The sequence below is a fragment of the Fundulus heteroclitus genome, chromosome 5 (genome assembly GCF_011125445.2).
Source record: "Fundulus heteroclitus isolate FHET01 chromosome 5, MU-UCD_Fhet_4.1, whole genome shotgun sequence".
Lineage (NCBI taxonomy): Eukaryota > Metazoa > Chordata > Actinopteri > Cyprinodontiformes > Fundulidae > Fundulus > Fundulus heteroclitus.
Window position 1 is genome coordinate 10,831,057 of NC_046365.1, and position 16,196 is coordinate 10,847,252.

The 16,196-nt window shown below is 39.5% G+C and overlaps 1 protein-coding gene across 6 annotated transcripts in view; it reads right to left on the minus strand.

The window, feature by feature from the left end:
* si:dkey-92j12.5 (multiple PDZ domain protein) overlaps positions 1-16,196 on the minus strand; it is a 78,328-nt gene that overhangs the window by 6,067 nt on the left and 56,065 nt on the right. For 4 of the 6 annotated variants that reach the window (XM_036136871.1, XM_036136872.1, XM_036136870.1 and 1 more), the window contains 13 exons: positions 13,754-13,962; positions 13,052-13,143; positions 12,853-12,970; positions 12,674-12,766; positions 8,657-8,731; positions 8,207-8,554; positions 7,883-7,966; positions 6,889-7,082; positions 3,921-4,068; positions 3,733-3,804; positions 584-707; positions 410-441; positions 115-237 (listed from right to left, as the gene is read on the minus strand). In XM_036136871.1, coding sequence (XP_035992764.1) covers positions 115-237; positions 410-441; positions 584-707; positions 3,733-3,804; positions 3,921-4,068; positions 6,889-7,082; positions 7,883-7,966; positions 8,207-8,554; positions 8,657-8,731; positions 12,674-12,766; positions 12,853-12,970; positions 13,052-13,143; positions 13,754-13,962 — 1,712 coding nt within the window. The remainder of the gene's footprint in view (positions 1-114; positions 238-409; positions 442-583; positions 708-3,732; positions 3,805-3,920; positions 4,069-6,888; positions 7,083-7,882; positions 7,967-8,206; positions 8,555-8,656; positions 8,732-12,673; positions 12,767-12,852; positions 12,971-13,051; positions 13,144-13,753; positions 13,963-16,196) is intronic. The other 2 variants (XM_036136869.1, XM_036136868.1) reach the window with 2 other exon arrangements.

Below are 16,196 nucleotides of genomic sequence, written 5' to 3' on the forward strand. Positions count from 1 at the left end.
CTTTGCACAAGAAAGTTAAGTCTATATTGAACAACTGAAGACTTCCGTAATGACCAGAGTTACCTTGTCAGCATGTGATGAGTGAAAGAAATTTTACACACTGGAATTGCTCACCTCTAGTTTCTCTGTTTTGGCAGCCAGTCCATTGGTATCCATAGAAGCAATAAAAAGAGGTGTGTTGCCATGGAGACTGCCCACTCCTCCAGCTAAACTGATACCCAGCGTGTCACATGGACCCTGTGGCGATATCAAACATACAGACGGGACTTTGTTGTTTAATACATGAGTAAACTCAAAGTCCAGTGAGATAAGTGGGTCATTGCAAATTAGATGTTTGGGAGCACATAATCTCTGATGTTTCTCAGCACAGACATACTTATTTCTTTATTTTCATTTTAAAAGCTCTTACCTTATGTATTGTTACTTTTCTGAGTTCAGTTTCTTGAAGCAATTAAGAGAATGAAAACATTTTTTAAATGAAAAAGCTTATAGAAAACTGTTTGACTGAATGATTTTATATTGAAAAGTCAAAAAAGTATATCATGCACTCGTTTGTCTGTGTTTAAAACAAAAAAATACTCACTGGAACTCCTCGTTCTGTTGTCTGTCTCCCTCTGGTGGCAAAACGATGCATCACACCCACTTTTGCTTGTCAGAGTGGAGCAGTCAGAGGCTTCGCTCTGGATAAAACACAACTGAAAATATTCCTAGGTTCACAAAATAACATTGTTAAAACATTGTTCCACAATAATGGTTTAAGTACATACTACAGAAAAAGCCTTCAGGTAAAAAAAAGAAAAAAAAAAAAAGCCAGGATTAGTCCATTGAAATCAGTGCAACATTTAAAATAAAAAGGTCACATATGTCTGTAATTTTTTTCCCGACACGATAGGCCCCACTATGGAGAACTAAACCTGAAATAATCAAGTTTCATTGCAGAAAGAAAGAAATGACTCGGTAAAATAATAACTATGCTGGTTAATGGAGCAAAAGTAATTAAAAGAAAATATGTTCTTTTGAGTTATTCCTTCTCCTTTTTTCTTTGAATATATTTAAAAAATGATTAGATTATGATGATATGTAACAGAAAGTAATGATTTTCAGATAATAGAACTATAAGAAAATTAGGTATAAATGATAAAGATCAAAACCCATCAGTCAAAAAACAAGGAAAGAAAGAAAAATGCAATAATTAAGTAAATAAATGGGGCTGTCCAGGTGCCTGCCATTTTCCTATTCGGGTTGTTTCAGAAGGACTTTAACGACTTCTCTCCCCCTTTCCTTAACTGGCAGACTCAAACTAGTGAAGATGGTGATCCTCTCCAAATGTATCCATCTCTTCCAACATATTACAATATTTATTAAAAGATTTTTCTTTTGCCAACTAGATCAGATGGTATCCTCTTTTATGTGGTCTGGCAGGCTTCCCTGCATTAGCAAAGCTGTTTTGCAACTCCCTAAAAAGCTGGGGGGGTGGGGGGGCGGGCTTGCATTACCAAATTTCACTCAATCTTACAGGGCGTGCAATATCAACAAGCTCTGCTGCCGGCTCAACGGTAGTGCTGATAAATGCCCCTCCTGGGCCCAGTTAGAGCTGCAGTCCTCAAAGTTCTTGCTACAGTCTCTTGCCTGTGCACCACTTCCTGTTTAGAGCCATAACATTTAACAGAACCCTGTGGTCACCTACTCCTTGAAAGTTTGGATTCAGCTTCGTAAACGCAACTGCTTGCATGAACCCTCCACAGTAGCTCCAATTTAAAAAAAAAAAAAAGACTTTTGTTCCCACCATCCACCTCTGATCCAATCTTCCGCACCAGGTGAAAAAAGGGCCTACTCCAGGTCAAGCACCTCTACAAAGAAAACACTTTCACTGATTTCACAGAGCTTCTAACTAGATTCAGCTTGCCCCAAAACTCGTTTTGTCCGTTTCCTTCAGGTCAGACACTTTGTTAAATCTATCTATCCTCTCAATCACCTGATTGACTCCCTGCTCACCCAGCCCCTGTCTTAGAGACACTATTTCTTAGTTTCTTCAATCTTAATAGCTACCTGTATATCATGCTCACAATTCTGCCTATAGTAATAGCCATCTGTACTTATATTAATAGTACATGTAAACTCTGTTATAATAACAATCGTCTGTATACTATGCTATTGTACATATCTGTAAAACTCTATTCATAGTAATACCCACCTGTATATTATATCTGGTACATATCCAGCTGTAAATTTAGTTCACAATACTAGTTATGTATATATTATATTCATAGGACAAATCTATCAGTAAAATCCTGTTTATAATAGTATTCATCTCTATATTTATTCAGTACATATCCATGTCCTGTTCTTATGGAACCATTATTTATCCTGCACTTGCTGCTATTGCACTTCTGGTTAGACCTAAACTGCATTTCGTTGCCTTGTACCTGTACCTGTGTAATGACAATAAAGTTGAATCTAATCTAATCTAATCTACCTGGTACTCCATGGACGGTATAACATAAGCAAACCCGGGAAGAGTACATATACCAGACCGTCAGGAGAGTTCAGGACTCGGTTTACACAACTGTAGTCTTTGAGGTCCGGCGGTGTTCTGCAACTTTTAGATGTGCCCCTTGTCCAACACACCTGACTCAAATGGCTGAATGACCTCGTCAGTATGGAGTCAAGTTCTCCAGAGTCCTGCTAATGACCCGATTATTTGACTCAGGTGTGTTGAAGCAGAGACGCATGTAAAAGTTGCAGGACACCGGACCTCAAGGACCAGAAATGAAGATCCCTGCTCTATATGTTCCATGCACAGCTTACTACAATGTAAGCTTCTTTTAAAGCGCATCCCACAAGTGCCGGCTGGCGAACATTTACCAGCAATGGCTGTCAACGGTCCCCAGGCAACCCTACTTATGTGTTTTGGTCCTGTTGACAACATTGCAACAGTGCTGAATGTAGAACTTAGCCCTAAAACAGTTTCAGTTGTAGTCGGCATCCCCCCACCAACACTATCTGACCTCCCATTGTTAAAGCGTTGCGTACTTGCCTTTATGACCCTTTTAGCCCAGCATCTCATACTGTTCAAATGGAAATATACGCAACGTTCTTCACATAACAGCTGGTTTACGGAAGTTGGGACTCGCATCAAACTTGAAAAAAATGTTCTTACTCATTTCTGGCAACCTTTCTTAGAATATTTAGATAATAAATCTGTCCAATCAGAAAGTGACTTACTCCTCTTCAGGTCCTTTGCCTTTTTTTGTGTGTCTATCTTTTAGGAGGGGGGGGGGGGGATGTCCAGCATGACGCAGGCTCTTGTAGCCATCATCAGGAACTGTTCTGCCGGCTGTTCAGGCTGTTACTGTTCATGTCAACAGACTTTTATTACTGCAAACATGCTAATATCTGCTAAAATTAGATTACTGCCCTTGTCATTTGCAATGTTTTTTTTTTCTTGTTAGGAAACCAAAATGGAATTTAAAAGATAAAAATATGACACAAAATTTAAGAAGAAATTAATAGATAAATTACCATTGAGTCAAATAGTTTGGAATAACAAAGAATTTATTAATTTGGTCTATCTTATGGATCCATAGGGTTTAAAGTGATTGTTTTTATTATTGTATTCTATTTTTTTAAACACAGTTATGATGACTATGCAGGCATTTCTTTCTTTCTGTGTTTGTCCTGAATTGCCACAGGTTTGGTCTTCCATAGCACTCAGGTGAGAAAGCAGTTTACCTTACTCCTCTGGGAGTACTGCAGCCCAGCTTTAAAACGAGCTACTTCCAGGTGGACTACCCCAGTGCGCTCCTGAAATAAAAGTAAAACATCTTATAAGGCAGAGCAAGAGAAAACTAAGTAATATAATGCACAGAAAAAATAAAAGAAAACATTTGATGTGTTTTGTGATGGTTAATGAGTGAGACCTGTAGAAGCCTCTGTGCCTGCTCCTGCGACGCTGCGCGGACGTCTTCCCTGTTGATTGACAGAATCTGGTCACCATGCAGCAAGCTGCCGTCTGATTCTGCAACGCCTCCTCTGACGATTTCTGACACAAAGATGCCTGTGTCATCGCTGTTTGGAGGAAACAGAGGTCAAAAGGGTCTATAGATCCCAACTGATGCTGCTGTTTTCTTTCCTATCAAAGTTGATTGTGAAAGATTATCGAACACGTAAACTTTTTGAAAACGTCGTGTCCTCTAGCCTTTCGTCTGTTCGCCGGATTTCCCCTCTTGTGCCAAGAGTAGGAGGATTAAGAAAGTAAGACCTCAAGACATACATGCAGTGGTGTGTCTGACATGATAAGTTAAGTGGGTCACAAAAACTCAACACCTGTTTCCACTATCATGATCATGTTTTACGAGGACTTACAGAACATATAAAACAGATAAAACCCTTATTTTATCTGTTACATTTGCATTATTTATACATATGAAAGTTTTGACCCCTGCCTTTCTAACAGCATCTGGAATCTTTGTTCAGAATTGTCATTTCATTCTGATATCACCAGCTCTCATTACACCTGAACATAGAAGGTATACTATTTATTCGCCTTGGTTCTAATCGCTCCCAGGCATCAAGGTAGGAGAGATTAGATTGTTATTATGAATCTGTGTTTATAAAACACCTGAAATTATTATTTCGCAACCAGCTCATTACTGAAAACTTCATTTTTTTCTGACCCAAATCTCACAAATTATGATACGAGGTTTTAAAAAATTTGAATGTGAGTAACATAAGGGTCTAAGCTTGCAAACGAAAGGAATAAATACCCTGCTTAACAGCAACACTGATTTATCTATAAAGCTACAATTGGGGGGAAATTAAAACATGTCACCCTGTTGTTGCTGGTTTACGCATGTTTGCCTCTGTGGCAAAAAGGTGTTTAAGATTTTATGGCTGGCCAATGTCACAGTACATCTGTCTCCATATTGATATCCTATTCGTTCACCTAGCGGATGCTTTCCAACATTAGAAATGTCTGATAAAACACAACAACTTGTGGAAGCTGCAAAGGCAAGCAAATTGTGTTTTTTTTTCTTCCTGTTACCGATTAGAAACCAACGAGTGAAAGAGTCGGATGCTTTAGTGGAATTTGGCCAGGAATTTGCTTTACAGATTCAGTGTCCCTCACAGGAAAGTGATGAAAAAATGCTTTGTGGGATATTTGATTAACCTTTACTTTGACCCACTGACAGAATATTGGCAAGTGCTCCTCTTCTCTACAATATTAACAGACGCTCTTTCTAACTTATTTATCATGTATTTTCTGCACTTTCTTGTCAAAACAAAGTCACCTTGTGGCAACTTTGGCGTCCTAGGTAAAACAAAATATTTTCCCTTCAAAAAATAAATGAATTTAAGAAAAAAAACTTAAGAAACACTGTTACTAAATACATGCTTTTCAAACAATGGTAGCAGTGCTTCCTTTTTTCTCTCCCATTTTTATGTTCTGCATTCTTGATGACAGATTTCTTATTTGCAGAAGGTGACAGTGTGTAGCCGATGTGTTGTGTACTAGTTCGCCTCCGTTCTCAACCAAGTTAAACTAAACTAAAGCTTTCTATAGTTAACAAGTTGATTTGTGCCAGTGAAGTTTTGCATGATTAGCGCTTTTATGGCAATGATAATTACTTGGAATAAATCCAGTTAAAAAGACAACTCAGCTCCAAACTTCATTTTAAAAGCTGTTGCTAAACATTATTGAGCCCAAACAACAAGCTAATTGCTAAGTTCGTAGTTTGCCTTAACCGTCAGGAAATAAAGCTTTATCATGTCTGTTTAGCAGTGGAACAGCTCTTAATACTGAGAAACTAGCTCAAAGTCAAAGACTGTGCTGTATTAGGAAAACTTGACTTTAGGTTATTGTTGTTGATCATTGCAAAGACAATATCAAATATAATCAACCCACATTTTCTTCAATGTGCTACTTTTTTTGGACCATTCTAATTTTTTGAAGACATTTCTATCACTAACTCATAACTACTTCTAGGTCAACTCATAGCCCGAAATGAGAGATTCAAAATGGAACTGCTATCTGCTTTTCCATATTATTTTATGAAATGAATTTCGAAGAAAAAACTTTTTTTCATTGCTGGTTTCAATCAAAAAAACATGAATGAATGAATGATACATGGATTTCCTTATGTCCATATTATTTTATGAAAGGAATTTCTGGGGGAAAAGACAAAAAAAACATTTGATTTCTAATTTTTTCATTGCTGGTTTCAGATTAAAAAAAGTGAATGAACGAATGATACACAGATTCATCCAACTGGCCATATTCATCACTGGAAAACTGAGTTTTAATTCGTCGCAACACAAACTCTTAAACTCAAGGCCTACTGTAGCCAAGGTAGCCAATCAGACATCCTTCCATCCATTTTCTTACTCGCTTTATCCCTCATGGGGTAGCGAGGGGTGCTGGTGCCTATCTCCAGCATTTCAATGGGCGAGAGGCGGGGTCCAATCAAACATGTTGGTCCATATTCAGCACAAACAAGAATCACTTTGCAAGCACTTTGCTGCCCCCTAGTGGTGAGATTAATGCTTAATTACGCCTGATTTGTCTGATTTGCATAATAAACATCTGAATGCATGCCTATTGTATGAGCTAAATCAACAATCTATACTTAATTTAGAATCTACCTGACAACAAAAACACACTTTCTCTGTGCAACAGTAAATAACTTTTACAGGTTCCAAAATATCGCACCCAAAGCAGTCATTTGAGGGTGCAATGTTGTGTAACAAAGCACACACACCTCCGATGTACACTTCATTCAACATTAGTGTAATTCTCAGGTTACTCCGAACGGCCTCCTAGAACTAAAAGTTCAGTCTAAGCAAATAGTTTATCCATGCCGCCGGTGGCCCAACACCTTAACTCTTTACCTCTTCCCCACAGTGGTGAATCCCAGGCCTTGTTCAGGGTGAGGCGTGAGCTCCAGACTGAAGACGTCCCACAGGTCTTCCTCCCGGTAGGCCTCCTGGTGCCTGAAGACACACAGGCGAACTCGCTGGGTGGTGAGTCGCAGCACTGCAATCGCCTCGTCGTGTGTCGCCTGCCGCAGGTCTATGTCATTCACCTGAAGAGTTCAATACGAAGGTGTATAAGATAAGATAAGATAAGATAAGATAAGATAAGATAAGATAAGATAAGATAGTCTTTATTGATCTCACAATGGAGAAATTCACTCGTCACATCGGCTCATACATATATACTCGTAAATTTCTTTTGTTATATTGCAATCACAAAATTGTTTTTTTTTATTAAGATTTTAAGTGGCAAACAACTGCAATTGTGAATTGGAAGGGAAAAAGGAAAAATGACTTTCAAAGTTTTCATAATTATTGCATGCGTTTGCAATTGACCCCTGTGACTCAATATTTTAAGGAACCTACTTTTACCAAAGTTGATGCTGCAAGTCTTTTCAGGTAGGTCTGTACTGAATTAGCAAATTCAGAGAATTAAATTTGCAGGTATTCACTAGATTGAAGGTGTGGACGTTGACTCTGATTCTTACGCATGGACGTGCTTTGATCCAAACATCTCCATTGTAGCTCTGGCAGCATGTTTAGGAAAGTTGTTCTGTTGGAGACTATGTTATACAGGGTGGGGGGGGACTTAATTTGGTGACAATTTTTAATTTGGTGACGTCTGAAGGCAACAGGTTGCACTGAATTTTACTGATGCAGCAAAGCGGGCTGAAATCACATGCATGTCACCTTTTCCAGACTTTCTTGCAAAACAAATGTTATGTTTCCCTCCATTTCCCTACTGTACATTGGTCTCATCTCATTAATGCTATGGATTGTGGAAGTATAACAGTAGCCAGAGAAGGTGTGTGTGCTTCAGTGTGCGTTTGTGTGCCTCGATCCGTCATACCTCTAATATTTGGTCTCCAGCCTGCAGCCTTCCATCTCTCTGTGCTGCTCCGCCATCATTCACTTCGTGGATTATTACTGCCCCCTGGTGTAAAAAAGAGAAAGGAAAAATGAATCATCCCTCATTATTACACCAAAACAGGACAATTTGTGCGCATCTAATTTGCTGCTGGGAGGCTGTATTATTGTCAGTAATCAAGGCTGGATAGAACTTTGATTACACAGTGCTTCCTTCAAAATTCTGCAACAATTACAAAACTTTAACATCAAAAGGCCATTAACTGAAAGTTCACATTTTTTAAGACACCGCTTAGCTTTTCCTCACCAAGAGGGTGTCACATCCTCCTACGATGCTGAGGCCGAGGCCTAAATTTCCTTTGCAGATTTCTATGGTAGTCTCCCTCCCAGCTACAACCGGGCAGCTCCGCGGGTCAGAAGTTGAAGAAGTCGAGCCTGCCCAATGAGAGCGCTCCGCCGGAGAGGTCTGCATCTTATCGAGCGATGATGCAGAAGAAGACGGAGAGACCCGAGGGGGTTCAGATGAAGCCGTGGGAGGGTGGGGGAGGCGGGGGCGCGATGAAAGGAGAGGGGGAGAAGAGGAGAAAGGGAGAGTCTTGGAACGGCTGATGGAGAGCTTGACAGTGACCCGGTGTTGGAGAATCAAACTGGACACCTGAATACAAAGAGGACAGGCGAGTCATAAATCATTAAATCAGCTTGACCTTGCGGAGGGCGTACGACGCAGAATTTGTATGAGAGAGTGTGTTTTCTCAACCTCTTCCACTGACAGTCCGGCTACGGGTTCGTCGCCCACCGCCACGACTCTGTCTCCAACTTTTATCCTGCCGTCCTGCGTGCGGCAGCGGGGGAAGGAAAATGTAAGGCAGGCAGAATGTAAGCGAGTATGTGCGCAAAAGACATTAAAGAGATGGAAAAATCCAACACGCCCTGCGGACAAGGATCTGCATAACTGCCGGGGGCGATACATGAAAGCTGAAAAACCGCAATGACCATTTGGAGTTTCGTCTGAAGAAAACATTTCCGATACTGACACACTGGAAAGCTACAATTACGTGTACTGTACGATGATGAGATGCTTATCAGCGACTCTTTATTTTGATAAATGAGTAATTGCCCATCAAATTAGAGGGGCTTGATTAATTATAAAACGTGATGAAATCGGGAGCAACCTAAGTGCTGAAAGAACTCCGGCAACTCATCAAGGAAATGAAGATGGTAATACTTAGGATGAACTCTGCAATGTTTTTTTAGATTTTTTTTTTTTTTTACGATTGTCCTTGCAAACCTAATTACACTTTGAATTTGGAGCTCTACAAGGTTTTTGTGCAAAGACAAATGCTTTTCTTCTGGTACCTGCCACTGGCTGTGTATCACATAGCCCTGTTAAATGTCTTACTGTAATCTGCTTAAAACTTACTGACAGGTCCCTGATCCAGGGACAAATAAAATAACTTTTTGTTCAGCTTTATACGACATTGCACCCTGAGCTGGAAGCTGATCAGACCTGCTGGTTTGCAGCAACCACTTATCAACACATGTTCATCTCATTTTGTCGGTTACAATAAAGGTCCCCACCATTTGTTGAAATAGCAATGCAGTGAATATTTTCAACTAAATCAGCATATAGCTGAGACAGCAGAAACTGGCCAAAAATACAACTTTCACCAGGTATTGATTGATAGCTTTCCAAGCTACCGAGGGCCACTGTGCACCACATCTGAATTTCTCCATTGTGAGATCAATAAAGACTATCTTATCTTATCTCTTAGTAGTGAGAACCTGAGATTTTGCATGCTACAAGAGCTTCTAGAAGAAAGGCTCGCATGCAGGATGTACATTGACATTAAATTCACATAATCGTTTTATTCTTGCGGACCAATTGCACGCTGGGGAGTGTTAGGAGTTGGGTCAAATGTCTATATAAATCCAAATCTGCTCTCCCATTTTATAGTATGGTCAGGATCCCATGTGACCTTCTCCCACATGTTTGATGCTTCCCCTACATGACTCGTGGTTTCCTTAAAACGAGGGCTTTCTTTTTGCCTCAAGAAGTGTTTTTTCACCAATCTGTCAAACCCAGCCTCATCCATTGGATTACCACAAACCGAGGCATGATTTGTCACTCTGGAGCAGGGGTCTTAAACCTTTTCAGTCCGGGACCCCCTTGATTAATGGAGAGGCTGTGCAAGGACCTCCCTCTATGTCAGATGGGGGTGGGGGTGGTTGGGGGGTGACGGGGGGACGGGTGTGCACAGAAAATAGATGGCATCATGAGGAAAAAAACATTATGTGGAAATTCTGAGGCAACACTGGTCTAGACATGAGTAGGTAGTTTAAAGCTTGTGCACAAGCAATGGAACACTGACCCTAAGCAGACCCCCAAATAGGTAAAAAAAGTGGGTTTGGCCCTCTTGGGGCCCCGCTGGGTGGCGTAGTGCCCCTGGGGTTCAGGTTTCTTCCTCACAACCACTACTGAGCATTGTCTTATGGATAAACCTGACATACACAAGCACACTCTCACAAACACCTGCATGTGCTTGTATTCAAGTGCTTGTATTCTCTTCTACACAGAAAACCATCCTATTATTAGTATAATTTTCAGTGATGTCATCAAGGCGTTGGTTGTTTGCACCTGTAATACTTCATTGGTTGGTGTTGCCGTTCTTTTTATATCTCTGACTTGTGAAAGTAGAATCGGTTGGGCTCTCTTTGGCATTAAGACAGCAATTCTTAATGCTGCACTGCCAGACAGGACACATAAAAAAAAGAAGACAATTTGTAGGCAGAGCTGAAAAGATATGTGTGAGTAAGACAGCTTCTGGAAAATCATGTGGAGAAGACAAGGTGAACAATACGAGTTGTTTGCGATGCCAACAGTGAAGCATCCTGATACAAACAATATGTGGAGCAGCTTCTCACGCTTCAATAGAAATCTGCTGAAAGCACTGCCATCGATAAAAGTGGAGTCAAAATGCCCAGAGAACATTTGGTGATGATGCGGCATGTTTTGAGGCAAAAATGATGTGAAAGTTTTGGAAAAAAAACCTGATGATATGAAGGAAGAAATAATACAGCAAGAATCAGCCGTCACCAGTGAGGATTTTCCCAGTTCGTGGCTGAGTGGTTGTCAATCCCAGTCACTTCCACTTTGTTATAATGTCACAGACAGTTGATCGTGAAATATTCAGGGAAGACATTTCATGAGTTATTGCACCTGTGGCGTCCTATCGCAGTAGTGCCACAATGGAATACCCTGAGCTCCTTAAAGTGACCCATTCTTTCACAAACGTTAGTAGAGGCGTTCTGCCTGACAGAGTGCTGGATGGTAAACACCTTGGCCACAGCAGAAGTGGTTGAAACAGCTGAATTCAATGATCTGAAGCGGTGACCCAATGGTTTTGGGAGTATAGGGTGCATAGTTTGACAACAAAGGCAGTCAAATTACAAGCATTTATCAGAGAAAAATGCTAATTGCCTTGTTTTTCTGTGGCATAATTTAGAAAAGAATTTCTACATTAAGGTACCAGCTATTTTCTTTCACCAACATAGTACAAATGTGAACAGAAATGGTCTTCTGCTGCATTAGTGCAGCTCTCTACTCAGTGACTCCCTGTCAAATCCAGAACAGTATTTAAAACCCTTGGCCTTCGTAAGTAAAGCTCTTTCTGACCAACATCCCGCCATGGGTTTCACTCTCAGACAGCAAGGTTATTTCTGAATCCTGGAGTGACTCAGTAGAATGGGAAGTAGAGCCTTCAGCTATCAGGCGACTTTCCGGTGAAACAAGCTCCTTATTTGAGAGCTATGGCTGGCTTGGATAACCGGCAGACATCTTTTGTTTTTTTAGATTGCAATAAGGAAACTTAACTAGACATAATATCACAATTTCTTTGAGTGAGGCATCTGGGGAGGAAATGAGTGCCTTTACACTTCATAGTGTTATTTTAGCTTAACTCAGTGGATGAAACTATAATTTAGTGCAGGCATGTCCAAAGTGATTCGCAGGGCCATTTGTGGCCCCATATGGATTTTGTGTGAACCCCCCCCCCCCTCCCCCCAACTCTGTCTCAAGAAATATTTGGTCCAACAGCAGAGGGGGCTGATGCAGATGGAAACTTTTGATTTTTAATTAGGACAATATTATTACAGACAGATTAAAATATTACAATTGAAATGGCTTTACAAAGCATTCGTCTTGGAATAACGACATGTTTTATATCCTCTTTGATTTCATTGTAAATAGGACAACATCTATTTAATGACGTTTGATCAAATGCAGACTTTGGTGCAATAAAATCTGCTTTGCAATTAATTTATTAAAATTGGCTAATTACAGTACGTGTTTTCAAAAAAGACCGACCCAAATCCTGTTAATGATTTATATACCAAAAAGCATTCCATTTTTTCCTCCACAATTGAGCTCAAAATAATTAGCAAACTGGATGAGCATCTTTTTAAACTCTTTTTTTTTTGTTCTGGATCTATTATGCTTTACACATCCGTTTCCTACAGAAAATCGAACTAATTTGTTCAATTATAAAATGAACATATTTGTAGAGCAGGGGAAAAATATAAAAATCATTTTTGGGTTATTCCTTAAATTCTTTATTTATTTTTGGTCCTCGAATACTTTTGACTTGACAATTTCAGCCCACATGCTAAAGAATTCTGACAACCCTGATTTAGTGTCCTAAGCTAAATTAGGAGATTGAATCTTTGCACTGGCAACACTTAAATCTATTTAGTAGCAGTACTTTTAATGAAGCCGCACCTTACTGGCAGTGCCCTGCTGGATCAGGGACCTGACAACCACTCCTCTTTTGGAACAGTCCTCACCGAGGCAAAGGCCCAGACCGACATGATCCTGCAAAGAGCCGCTGCATGAATGACAGAGCTTATAGCTGAGAAAAACTAAAGCCAGCTGCCACTTCAGCAGTGAAGGTATTGTACCTGGGGTAGGATGATGTGCTCCATGCCGCGTGATTCACCCTCTGCTGCCTCCGTCTTAGAGTCCACCGTGTCCTCACACTCTCTCTTGATTCTCTTTAGCATTTGGCCTGCTTTATTTCTAACAAATGAGACAGATTCTCTAAGGACAACTCATAACATATGACATAAGTGTCCAAAAATTCCGTAATAGGTTGTTTACCGAATGAGAATGATCTTGACTTTAGAGGGAGTGTTGTTAATGATGGTGGAGGCATTCTGGTGACTTCGACCATATAAGATCTGACCATTTATCTGAAAAAAAAAAAAAGCTGAAAGTTACTGTAGAAGTTATACGACAGTCTGCTTATTCCATCTGCCTGAGAAAGTCTTTTTCTCTCATCTGTCTTTCCAAAATGCCCTTTAAATTCATTGGCGGCAATTATTATGGAAAGTGCAACTCAATGATATAGTGTCTGGCAAAAGTATTCACGCCCCTAGAACGTGTTCATTGCATGTCCCTTAACAACCACAAACTTCACCGTAGCTTATTGGGCTTACAGGTGGTAGACCAACTCAAAGTAGCGTCTGACTGCAAAATGGAAGGAAAATGCTGCATGGTTTTCCAAATGTTACCCAAAAGTGGGTGCTCTTTTCAGAGATTTACATTTTTTTCTAACAAACAATCTTTAGAGTCCGATTGCTGATGTCACGTGAAAAAAAAAATTGAAAGGATGAAACGGTTCTGAATACTTTAGCAAATTACTGTAGATCTATGAAATTAAAAGAGAGTCTATACTAAATTTATGTCTCAAACTCAAATGCATTTTATTTTGGTTTTACTACTATTACTACTACAATTTTATTTGTGATTTTTGTACCCTTTGTAAGACTCCCACCATTGGCTTATCTCTCTGGACCTTACCTCCAGTAGCTCGTCCCCAACCTGTATCCTCCCATCCAAACCGGCAGGCCCACGCGGGTCTATTCCTTCCACGTAGACACTCATCCGCGCCCTGGAGCCCTCCTCGTTGCCTGCAAGTCTAATTCCCAAACCGTGAGCTGCAGGGTCCTTCTCCAGCTCAATCATATGGAGCTTTCCTGACAGGCTGCCATAGCGCTGAAGCATCTTCTCTACCAGGGAGGGAGTGTTAACAAACAGGAGGGTTGTTAGGGGGAGAATGTAATGGCTCAGCCAAAAAGTGTGGCCAACTACATCTAATGACTGACACTTGGAGACATGCGGAGAAGCGTTACAGCCTGGAGGACTGTGTGTGTGTGTGTGTGTGTCTGAACTTTGCCTAGGAGGGATATCTCTTGTTGCAAGCTGAGAGGACAATGTCAGTGTTTCTGTGTGCTGCACATACATAATATAATTGTGCTGTGTGTGTGCATGTGTGTGTGTGTGCCTGCGTGTGTCTGTTATATTTCTGAAGTATACCAGCAAATAATATGTTTATGCGTGCTTGAGCTTAAAATCTTGTGGCTTTTTGAGAACTTTTTAATGCATGGACCTGTGTTTCCTTATAAATACATGTTTGAAATAAAATGTTAAATTGCAGTAATGTTGGTGAGTGGAGTCTCTTGAATAACTTGCAGTACTGGACACAGTTGTAGACACCTTTGGTGAACATGTGCAAAAAGCTTTAAACGTTAACAAATAATTTATTGTAGCAGCAACATTTCATTCTGACTCTTTTTTTTTTCCAATCCAATTTTTCAGTGGGGTAAGATCAAAGGTAAAAAAAAAAAATAAATAAATATATATATATATATATATATATATATATATATATATATATATATATATATATATATATATATATATATATATACATATATACATATATATTTTTTTTATATATATTATATATTGTTTATATATATATATATATATATATATATATATATATATATATATATATATATATATATATATATATATATATATATATATATATATATATATATGATTTTCTTTTAACAAAATCTTGAAGGACAGAAGAAATGATACAGCACACAGATTAGAGTATTTAGGAATTTGTTATTAGTAACCTAAGACTTTGTTATCCTGGGGATTAAATTTGAAATGTCAGCATTTCTTCAAGCCAGTGGCCGCTATACTGGACAAGGACTCAAAGTCATTCATACTCCTGGTACATTTAGGTTCAAAGTAACGTTTCAGTTGAACCAGCGTGTGACTTGAAGTAAAATCAATGTTTTGGAGAGGCGCAGTTCAAGCCCTGACTTCCATGTGACAGATAATCTGTGGAGGGATCTGAAGATTAGTGTGATGGCAAGGAGGTATTCCAAACTTAAAATATTTGGAGCTCACCGCCAATGATGAAAACACAAAAAGCTGCCCAGCAGTTAAAAAAATAAACCATGACATCTGTAATGCCTAAAAGGATGTTGCTACTGATTACTGAGAGTGGGTACATTCTTTTTACAAGCCAATAAAAGATGTAAATAAAATCCAAGCACTGCTTTTACCTTGTTTTATTATTCTTGATTCCTATCAGAAACAAACTTCTTTTTGGTTGGAAAATAATTTCAATTCAGTTTCAATTCAAGTTGGCCAGCTCTAAATCATTTTGGGCTTGCACCACTGTTGTCAGTGAGCAGGATGCTAATGGAGGGTCAAAAAGATCACCGCTGCAGCAAAGAGTGGCATCTTTGAGTCTCCATAGAACCCTTAGACATTTTATACATGCCAGCTAGTTGTTTGGTGGTGACACCAGGAAAGGACCTTCTCTGTCCCACCATCTCAGATGTAAACATGTGGAGTTTGCTAAAGTCTACTGTCTACTGTTTACTTTGCTAGTCTAAGTCTACTGGGACAAAGGATGAAAAGGTTCTTTGATCCAAGGGTTTTTTTAACTCTTACGAAGGCCATGGGAACCTTGGATGTTTTCAAATACCAGTACATTTTAAACAAGGGAGTTGTACAAAGTATTGACAGCCAAGGTTCCAAAATGTGTCAAGGTCAAAGACAATTATTTTGTCTTTTGTCACTCAGTGAAAGAGCATAAATTGAAGGTTGGATTTTTCTAAAGGTGCCAGAGTAAGATCATGCTTTTACAATAAAAGATGCTTTTGTTAAGTTATTTTTAACAGGTTTTGCACATTTTTCCAGGAATGCCATCCATCATTGGAATTATGAGTCCCTGTTGTTTTTGAGTCATCTGCAAAATAAACAAATCCACACGGGTTACCCTTTCCCAGCAATCGTTTCACACTAGCTCACTCATCCGGCTGTTTAAAAGACTCCATATGCAGGTAGAGAAAAGGACGACTGCTGGCTATAATGAGAGGAATGTTTACGATTAAATCGGAAAGGAAGTAGTCAATATACCTTTTTTATAGAT